This window comes from Culex pipiens, chromosome 1 (genome assembly GCF_016801865.2).
Source record: "Culex pipiens pallens isolate TS chromosome 1, TS_CPP_V2, whole genome shotgun sequence".
NCBI classification, from domain to species: domain Eukaryota; kingdom Metazoa; phylum Arthropoda; class Insecta; order Diptera; family Culicidae; genus Culex; species Culex pipiens.
The window spans coordinates 90672584-90683478 of record NC_068937.1 but is presented as its reverse complement, the minus strand read 5'-3'; the positions used below and the strand labels follow the sequence as shown (position 1 = coordinate 90683478).

At 38.4% G+C, this 10895-nt stretch overlaps 1 protein-coding gene across 1 annotated transcript; it reads right to left on the bottom strand.

The window, feature by feature from the left end:
- Positions 1-2248: 2248 nt before the first annotated feature.
- On the bottom strand, positions 2249-6575 carry LOC120418749 (uncharacterized). The gene is made up of 3 exons (XM_039581225.2): positions 6070-6575; positions 3450-3556; positions 2249-3382 (listed from the first exon to the last, which is right to left on the bottom strand). The coding sequence occupies exons 1-3, from the start codon at positions 6125-6127 to the stop codon at positions 2291-2293; spliced, it is 1257 nt and encodes a 418-aa protein (XP_039437159.1). The 5' UTR covers positions 6128-6575; the 3' UTR covers positions 2249-2290.
- Between the last annotated feature and the right edge of the window lie 4320 nt (positions 6576-10895).

The following is a 10895-nucleotide window of genomic DNA, read 5'->3' as shown; positions in this document are numbered from 1 at the left end:
CGGAATATTGGCAGTAACAAGTGCGTTTTTGTTAAAATTTACGAAAGTAAAATCAACAATTTTAATTGTTAAAATTTCTGGGCACAGTCTCTCCGTGTACATGCTGTTGATAAGGGAAACACCATTAGATCGTTCAAGCGTATGGTCGGTTGTATTGATAGGATATTACGGTCCTGTTCAGCAACGGAGAAGGACAACCATGGGTGGTCTCTCATGCTCATGCTCATGCTCATGCTCATACATTTAAGTGAGATCCGGCTTCCAAAAAATACATCAATATCACTTAAGTTTACGTATCTCGAGACAGGGTTGTCAGATCTTCAATGTTTTGGACTCGTTGGAAAGGTCTTTTGATAACCTAACCAACGATGGGTCGGATGGTGGATCCGGACATAGTTTACATACATTTAAGTGAGATCCGGCATCCAAAAAGTACATCAATATCACTTAAGTCGGCATATCTCGAGATAGGGTTGCCAGATCTTCAATGTTTTGGACTCGTTGGAAAGGTCTTTTGATAACCTAACCAACGATGGGTCGGATGGTGGATCCGGACATAGTTTACATACATTTAAGTGAGATCCGGCTTCCAAAAATTACATCAATATCACTTAAGTGGGCATATCTCGAGACAGGGTTGCCAGATCTTCAATGTTTTAGGCTCGTTGGAAAGGTCTTTTGATAACCTAACCAACGATGGATCGGATGGCGGATCCGGACATAGTTTACATACATTTAAGTGAGATCCGGCATCCAAAAAGTACATCAATATCACTTAAGTCGGCATATCTCGAGATAGGGTTGCCAGATCTTCAATGTTTTGGACTCGTTGGAAAGGTCTTTTGATACCCTAACCAACGATGGGTTGGATGGTGGACCCGGACATAGTTTACATACATTTAAGTGAGATCCGGATATATGTGAAAACACAAGTTTATACATAACTTTTGAACTACTTATCGAAACTTCAATCTGTATAAAACTCGATCTATGGGACCCTAAACCAAGTCGAATGCAACAGGTTCGGGTCAAATCGGTTCAGCCAGTGCCGAGAAACATGAGCTAGTTTGTTGGTCACATACATACATACACACACACATACACACAGACATTTGTTCAGTTTTCGATTCTGAGTCGATATGTATACATGAAGGTGGGTCTTCGACGTTTTTATACAAAGTTCATTTTTAGAGCAGGATTATAGCCTTACCTCAGTGAGGAAGGCAAAACTGAAATAAATTCAGAGTTGACAAAACTTTGAATTCACATAGACATGTCGTAAGATCTGTCTTCTTACGGAAATTTCGATACCGTTCAATACCGAGAGCAATTAAGTTATTGAAAAAATCATAAAAGCTGCCGTCATCGAATCGGGACCACAGTCTTAATAGGGACAACAGTTTTTTGATTATTTAAAAGCTTAAATTTAGGAAAACGATGCTCTATTTTTGTTGTTCTGTGTCTGTTCTATCCGAAACTAATTAAAAATATCCAAATATTGTGCATTAAAGTGCTAAACAAGCTGTCCCAGTTCGCCCAGATGACGGTAAGTAATCAAAAGCCCTTCACAATGAATCATTTTGTTTTTGCAACTGAAGTGATGATAATGTTTTTTTTAGAATCCAGCGGTTTTATAAATAAATAAAAATTATGTTCGAGTCCAGCATTCAACTCATCGTTTGATAGATTTTCTAAATAACCTACCAATTAGAGGTGGGCAAAAAACCCGCTAAAAGAGCCGATTCACTAAAAAGAGCGAACGAACCATGGTTCCTTAAAATAGAGCCGCGGTTCTACTTGAAACTCCGTTCTATTGAAAGAGCCGTTCTAAGACGGAAAGATTTTAAAAATTGTGTCTTTTATTAATTTCAAACATATTTTATATTCCACGAAATTGTAGTACGTATTATAATTTTTCTTTATTTCAGGATTGAAAATGTATTTTGAATTATTTCAATGGCTATAAATTATAACCCAAATTTTAAGGGCTGAATCGGCATATCGTTGGAGGTCTATTGCAACATTCTCATCAATATAAGTTTTCATTAAATTACTCCAAAAGTCTCTTTCTAAAAGTAATCTTAACGTTTTTATACAGTTAAGTTTGCTAATACGGTTCAGTTTAGATAAATTGACCTATTTGAATACATGCGTTAAAAAAAGTACATTTACTCATCACAACGAAAGTTGAGGAGTGTCATCGTAATCATACACATTTCCCCAGAATTCATCTCCAGGGAAAAACAACTTTAAAATAAATTAGACCTTTATTATTACCCAACATTGCTTCTCACCCGTACGACAACGTGTACCCCATACTTTCCATAAGCGTCTCCTTGATGGCCGGCTGCAGGGCCTTTTGCATGTAGGTCGTCAACAGTCCGCGGACTCCCTTGGAGAAGAGGTTGTCGATCTCGTTGGAATATGCCTCGTCGAGGGCTTCGTTCGTTTCGACCGTTTGCCATCCGGCACCATTGCCAGCATAGGCACTGTAGGCAAACGGATTCCGCTCGGAGTAGATGGTTCGTGAGGCCGAATCTCCGGCTTCCGCGGTACCACCCGACGGGGACTCGTCGGACATGTCCACCATGGTGCTCATAGAGGGCGATAGGAAGAGGGAATCGCCGTCGGTTAGCTTGAAGATGTCCCGTTCCGTGAGTCCGTCGTCTTCTTCGCCAAAGTTCAGCGATCGCTTGTGCTCCATGTTCCGTTGGTACTCGTTTCCGGTGAACTCGTTCCGGTTGTAGAAGCCATCGTAACCGGTCGTTGTTGGATACTTGGACAGGAAGTGGCGCCGTTTCGAGTTGATCCGGTACTTGATCCCGGTCGGACCTTCACAGCTGTGGGCAAACACCGAAATGAAGCCCGGCTCGGAAAAGTGGGAATCTGTGCGGACATTCGCCGTCCGGCTGCGTTCCCCAAGCCCACTCGGCAGCAGCGGGATCGTCCGAAACTCAATCCCGGCCCGCCTTAGCCTCAAGATCATATCACATCGACCGCCAGTCGGATGCATTATCACCCGGCCACTGATCTGCAGATCCGGAAACTCCAACTTCGTGTCCAGCGTCCGGTTCTGTTCGACAAACTTACACCGATCCACGACCACCCAGCGCAAATTTTGCGGAATTCTTACCCTAAGATTGGCCACCTCAACCTGGGCCGTCGACGTTACGCCCGACGCTGTTGTCGATGGAGTTGGCGGAAAGAAGCCACCGCCACCGGTTCCCCCCATTCCAGGGTGCTGTTGGTGGTACTTGTGACCGTTGAACTTTTGTTTGTACTCGGACACGATCTGCTCGATGTCATCATCATAGCTGTTGTACGGAGATCGGTTGAACAGGGCCTGCCGCTGTGGGCCACTGTCGGAGAAGTCGATCAGGGACTGGAAAAGTGAAAATCATTTAAAAATACAAAGAACCTTTGTGTTAAATTCGTTAAAAAGATATTACCCCTGAACCAGACCTCTGTTGACTTCGTCTCAGGGTGGTATCGAGCGCTGATTCTAGCCGTGAAGCACACTTTTGGCTGTAGCTGTTACGGATTGAGCGGGTTCGTCCTAAAAGATTAAGAAATAATTCCTGTTAGAAATTTGGTTTCTGCAAGTATCGTGCGTCTCCTTTTAATGGTATGAAGATGGAAACGCTTGTTGGTGCAATCGGAACAACATTTTTTTCTCATTACTCTTTCGAAATAAATGACATTTTGTCTTAGATAATTGATCATAATTGGTGGATTTGGTCTTTTCTTTTTTTTTAAAGTGGAAATGTGGAAATGAAATCCCTTACAATAAAGTTTCATGAAAATCGAAGAATGATCTACATTTTGACAAACGACATTTTTAAGTATCGTAAACAGTGGAGACATTGGAAGGACTTTTTTAAAAAAAATTTCCAATATGTTTTAAGATTCAGATATGTTTCCAGATAAAGATTTTGTCAGGGTACGATGGTGAGGTCAAAACATTATTTAAAATATGCTCGCATGGCATGGTATGGCATGAATTGAGATGACTCATGGGAGATTTATACGTAGAAAGTTGTGTTTCACCTTCCTGATTTAGAATATATTCAACTCAAAATATTCTATCGGTGAAAATTGCATTTTGCGGATAACACGTCCCGCCCGTGTGGATCAATCGGACCGCGCACTGGACTTACAATCCAGAGGTTGCTGGTGCAAATCCCGCGGCAGGCACTCTTAAATTCTTTGTGTACTCAAACACTTAGGGGCCCAGGGCGGCGAAGTCCTTGTAGATAAAAAGGAAGACACTAGTGGTTGGTACTAGCAATAGTGGCCGACAGCTATAAAGTCAACTTCGTTTTTTTTTTTTTCAGATAAAACGTGTTTCCACATACAAAGTACCATGGGAGGAGACGCATGGTGGCTCAAGTAAATTTTAATGAATTGTAAATAAGCCTTGTTATAAGTTGCATTTCAAAATGTTTTGTCATTATTTTACCTTTAACTAGCATAAACTTTAAACGAAAGTATTTCTTACTAAAAACAAACAATTTTAATTTAATACCAGGCGTTTCCATTAATATGAAAAAAAAAATTAAAAAAAATCACGGGTCCACTGTGCCAAAACGACAAATTTCACAGGCCTCAGAAAAAAAATCAAAGTGCACTGAAAAACACCTGAAAAATTGACAAAATTGTTATTTTAAACAAGATTAAGTAATTTTTAATCGATGCAAGAAAAAGCCATCATTAACTCATCTACCTTCATAACCTACATCATTTAATAAAGGATAATTTGAAAGTAAAATCCGATTGAGGCAATTACAAATCTAGAGTGCTTTTTCAAAACGTGCTATAAGTTTCCATAGACATAGGACCTTTTAGAAAAATTAAGCGAGAAATGGAACAAAATTCGTTTTCAACTTTTGCAATTTTATTGCAATTACATGAAAAAGGCTAATCCAAACCACTTAAATACTTTTTTGGAAATTTGAGATCTCCCCTCCCTTTGTGAACAATTGTCTATACATAAAAAAATATCTTTTTTTATAGAGCCGGTTTTAGAATGTTCTGGTAAAAAGTCTTACTTACAGGATATCGTTCCTAAATAACAGTTCTTTAACCATTGTTAATATTTAATTGAAATAAAGCTGTGGCTTATAAAGCAAAATGTTTCTATCTAAATTTTAATGAATGCATTTGTTGCGTGTTTTATGTCAGTTGTACAGGAAAGTAAGTGATTTCTTTTGCCATTTAAAACGATTTTGAAGCATGAATTAAACTTGTTTCCATCTGTGTTCTAATATTTTTTCTACTGAAAATTTCTTAAAATTGCAAGATATTTTTTTAATGCTGTGTCAATAACACTTAATACTTCTAACTAAAAAACTTTTTTATCTGGATTTTTAGAAATAAAATTACAAAAGATCCGAAAATGATAATAAAATTGTTACCCCACCATTATACCTCTCGGGATCGCAAACAACCACCTGCTTTAAGACTTTGAAAAAGCGATTTAAGTTTCTTTACATAAATGATTTGTGGAGCTTGCTAAAGCTTTATTTATATCAATAAACTATTTGGAACTGTCTCTTATTCCTTGTAACAAATTTAGAGAAGTTAAGAAAGCAAACAAAAAAGATACAAACAGAAATTACACATCACACACGAAAGCTTTCTCATATCGCCCTTTCGCTGACTTAGTTTCCGTCCTTTTCAATCTTTTTCTAAGACACTAGTCACCTATCCACCTATCAGTTTCATTTCTTTCTTCTTATTTTAGGGTTTAATCGTACCGAAAAATACTGATAAGAGCCCGTAATTCAAACAACATTACTTTCCACCGAGTACCTTTCCTTTCTTAGGCCTCAAACTGACCACCTTTAGATTGCGAATTCTATTTCATTCTAGATTGTATTTCATTTGAGCAACTTATTTTTTACTTATACAATTTTGATTTGCAACACTTGAAACCATTTTATTTAATTTAAATCAGTTCTTCATAGAACTTTGAATTTTGGTAGCACCTACAAATATGACATTGGCAACACTTGAATAAAATAATGTTCTGTTACATATATTCTGAATTCTTATTCATTCAAGACTCACCTACGACATTATCCGACAGCAAAAAGTACAGCAGGAAGATCCAGCACCTAGAGTTCATTTTCTTCACCAAAGTCCACACACGTTGGTCCCTCACATGAGTACTTGTTCCACGCAGAGTTCAAATTCCCTCTTGCCAATATCATCAGTCACCGCAAATAACATCACTCTCTCTTCGCAATCGGTTTGTTCTTGGCATTCACGGGACCCTTTTCAGGGCCAGACCCCCCTTTCTCCCGTCAACGCCACTACAGTCGAACAAAACACAAATGGTAATAAACTGTTGTTTTTCGAAACAACAAACGTTCCGCAGTACTGAGTTATGCAAATATGCTCGCTGCAGGTGCCTTTTAGTTCCTGGAAGTTGGTCGTGGTTGTGCAGCACACCACAAACCGTTGTCACGCAGATGTACTCCCCCACAAAACGAATAACTCGCAACCGAACCAATTCGACCGTACGAACGAAGAAGAACTCCGACCGAATGCTCTGAGCGACCGCAACCGACTGAACCTGGAGGGCTCGTCCAACTTGGGGACTAGACTAAAAGTTGTTGCAATGGTGGCAGCTACAGATCGTAACTTACCGAGAGCCATCATGCCATCGTGCAACATAGGGTACAGAAGAAGCGTATCTTTCTTCTTTAGGGCGCGCGAACTTTTTCGAGAGAGTTCCATGTCGGTTGAACTCTTCTGTCGGTGGCTTGAGGTTATTCCTTGGTTTGATGTGACAAAAGTTGGCTTAGGCTTGGCTTGTAGAATAAAATTTATAACTTTGTTGATTTTTTAAACTTCTATAATTTTGAATGTATAGCCGTGGAGACGCATGGTGACTCAAGTGACTTAACAAAAACATTGCTACCTAAATTTTTGAAAATCTGTACCGTTTGCGAGATAAATCCACCTAAAGATTGGTTTTGGTTCTATCTCATTCCCAAGTAATCGATTTGCTTTAATTAACCATTCCCCCGAAGTAAACCGCTGAAAGAATTTTTTTTTTATAAGATTTTAATTGATATCTTCAAATCCTATAAAAAGGAAGACTAAATCTCTATGAATTTAAAAAAAAATCGTTAAAAATGTCATTTTTTGTGAGCGGTTGACACGTTACACTCTTTGGTTACAAAATATAAGATATATCTGAATTTTATTAGCAGGATACACTCTTTGTTTACAAATTCATTTTGGCCCAATTTCACTGTTTTGTTAGACATTTTTAGATTCGAATTTCAATTTTCAAATCATTAAATATTCAATAGGAAGGATCAATTTTTATGAAAATTGTGGATTTTGTAACGATTTATTATTATTTATTTGTTTAAATAAAATTTGAACATATTTTAAAATTTGGAGATTTAGATGTCAAAAAGAGGGTAAATGTTGTCAATGAGAATTAGTAAAATCATATAGATTAATCCTCCTTTTTTATAAAATTTGAAGATGTGATAAAACCAAAAAGAGGGGTAAATCTTTATGAATTTCACTGTTAAAAAAACTAAACAAGCAAAAAACAACAACAATATACACTTCTAGGGAATGGGCCATTCTGGCGATTGCCATAGGAATTATTATTCTTGGAAATGGCATTATGCGAAACGGAATAGGATAGAACCATTGATTTTTGGGGAAATTTTGCAATGTTTCGATTTTATTAAACGGGTTTCATTGCAAAAAATAACTAATGTGAAATAACTTATGTGAAATGTTCTAGTAAAGAGGTGCCTTTTCGTCCAACCCGCGACAGCTCCTGAAAAAATTTCAGCGACTGGTTCTTGAGACTCCTCATGAATTAGTAAATGTTTATTGAATGCAATGTAACTTACAAACCATGTTGTTGATTTTGTTTGGAATAAACATTTTTAATTTTAAAAAATCTTCAGGTTTTTCTTTTGTTTTTTTTTTCTTCCAAGTGAGGGCAATTGAAAATTAATTTAGAGAGCCGTCAAAATATTAGGAATCAAAAGATTTCAAATCTCAAGCTGTTTTTTTTTTTTAAATAAGTATCGCAAAATACTTTGAACATGATGCTGTAAAATATATGCAAAATTTAAAGAATTCATGATTTTTTCACAAATGTTTATGTCGTTTTTTTATTTTTGTTTTTAAAATCTAAAAAAAAACTCTTTTGATACAAAATGAACAAAGTAATGGTTTTACAATCTATCCATTGAAATAGTTTTTTTATTGATGATTTCCTATATAAGAACTATTTGTTTTGTTCCCTTTTTGGATTTAAATAACAAAGGATTAATCAAATAAAGAATGAGTGACTGCAGCAGAAAAAAAATTGCGCGAGCGTTCAGTTTTGCGCAAATGTGAATTTAATATGGAACAGAATAGAAATTGTTTCTCTGCTTGGACTTTTGTCGTCGTCGTCGTTTTCGTTTGCCATCCGCTGGTCTGCGTTCCAGGAGCGGTCGTAACTGAATGGTTACGATATGTTCGCTTTATAAGCGAATGGTTCTGGGTTCGATACCCATCTGCTCGCAACGAGAAAGTTCTGAACTCATTGAATTTTGGAATTAATGAAAAAACTTCAGCTCACGGGTTCGATCCGATCCCCTGTCCATAGGATTGGCAAGCAAAATGCTTTCACTTTACCGTGGAGCATTAGTAGCTTTAGTAGGACTTAGACTGATATAGTTGAATCCAAGAAACGGACGAGAATAAAGTTGAATGCAAGTTGAATCAGAACATACAAGAATGCATTGCATTGCATGCATGCAGGCGCATTTGAAATGAACCTACATTACCTCGCTATAAATAGCCTGGGCGACTGCTAGAATTCATCCAATAAGAGATGAGAAGAATTGAAAGCATTCCCATTAGAAATGAGAACACACGAAGAATTCGAACAACAATGCCAACGGTCGTTACCACTCGCCTAGGGTGGCTCCTCAGACCATTCACCTTCCCAAAAACCGTCCAACTCCAAGCGAAACTTACTTGAGGATACCGTGGAGATTTTCCCTTAATACTCTTAAAAAAGTGGAGCATCAACACTTCCCGTCTTCCAATTCCCTTTCCTTGTCCCTGGTGCGCGGTGGAGATGGGAGCGGCCGGCAATGGACGGCTGCCATGGTGGTGAGAATCTGGTTCAGAATTGGTTCTATTCCTAGGCAACTTGGGCTTAGACAATCATCACATCACATGGCGAAAATCCAGTCTGCAATCCGCTAAAATCACCGTCTCCTAGCGAAGCGAAGCGAAGCCATCCGCTGGTCTGCGTTCCTGGCATGTTTATTATAATTTTCAACTAAAATAGCAGGTTTGATTTGAGATATATTTAGCATATAAATTCTTATATTATGTCAAAATAAAAAAATGCACTGAAAAAAATAATTTAAAGAAAAGACAGCTTAGGCTCATTAAAAAAATACAGCAAATGTCAGCAAACGTTGGATTTAAAGAAAAGACAGCTTAGGCTCATTAAAAAAATACAGCAAATGTCAGCAAACGTTGGATAACGGGGGCTTCGGGTTCTTCGTCAAAAATTCAATTTCAATATCCCCATATAAAAAAAAAAAAAAAAAAATTTAGACCGAGCCACGTAGCCCAGTGGTAACGCTTCCGCCTCGTAAGCGGTAGATCGGGGTTCAAATCCCGGCTCGGACCAACACAACTGGTGATCGTTTCTCTTCTGGATTCGATTGCTTAGTAAAGGGAAGGTAGTGTATCGTCACAAACTGGACCTTATCACGACACCTTAGGGAGGCGACCTATGGAATGTTAACATTAACCTTAACATGTTAACATTAAGTTGAGAATGAAACTGCCACTGAATCCGCTTTGTAAATGCCGGCCCCGATACTCTTCAAGGGTGTTCCCCTCAGGAACTGGGAAAGATTTACTTTACATATAAAAATTTACTCAATAATAACAGATGACGATTCATGGATAATTCATAGAAATTTTTATTCTCTCTCACACGCTCTGATAATTTTTTTTCCATAGCTTATTTTTATTAGGTCCTTTTAGGTGCTGCGACCAGGTTAGGATCGAGGATCAAAAGTACAAAAAATAATTAATAATAAAATAAATAAAACCGTTACTGAATTAGATGATGATTTTCTCGTGCCATGTGTCAGCAAGTGTGCAATCACGTCAATCTGTTCCTCGGGTGTCTTGCACTGCCTCAAGCGAACTCTGTATTCTCGGTAAATGGCCCACAGCTCCGACTCGCTGTACAGCATCCGTTCACCTTGTTGCTCCTCCGGGGTTGCACCGGCGCCGGCGCCATTCTCGACTTCTTCCTGCGGGACGAGGATGTTTATCTTCCGGCTCGACGGACGGGACCGCTCCACACAGAAAAAAATATGTAAATTTACACAGCACGTAATTGCTGTTTCTTATGTAAACTCACTCAATGTAATGTTGAAATATGATGTAATGAGCATAAAGTAATGGAAATTACTCCGATGTAAATCTAAATCTAATGTAAATCATGAATCTAATGGAAACGTTGAGCATGGAAACTCAAATCTGATAAATTTCTACCCGCGTTCGGCTTCCTGTAAATTCCTATTTAATGTAAATCATATATCCAATGTATTTGTGCCAAACGTTGACTTCAAAACTACCCGGACTAAAAATAGTTATATTTGGTTCTCTTTCTATCGCTCTCACATTTCGCTGGCCCACTGCCTGCGCCTCGACTTGAACAAGTTGATGCTTTTGCCGCTCGTTTATAAAATGCGAAGATGGCTCAGTCGGCAGCGGGTAGCAGCAGTAACACCGAACATCCTACCCGTCGTCTGTTCGATACCAGTCCAGCGTTATTCTACTTGGCCGTCGGCGAGAAAGCGTCCCCTACCTGTGAAACAACTTTTTAA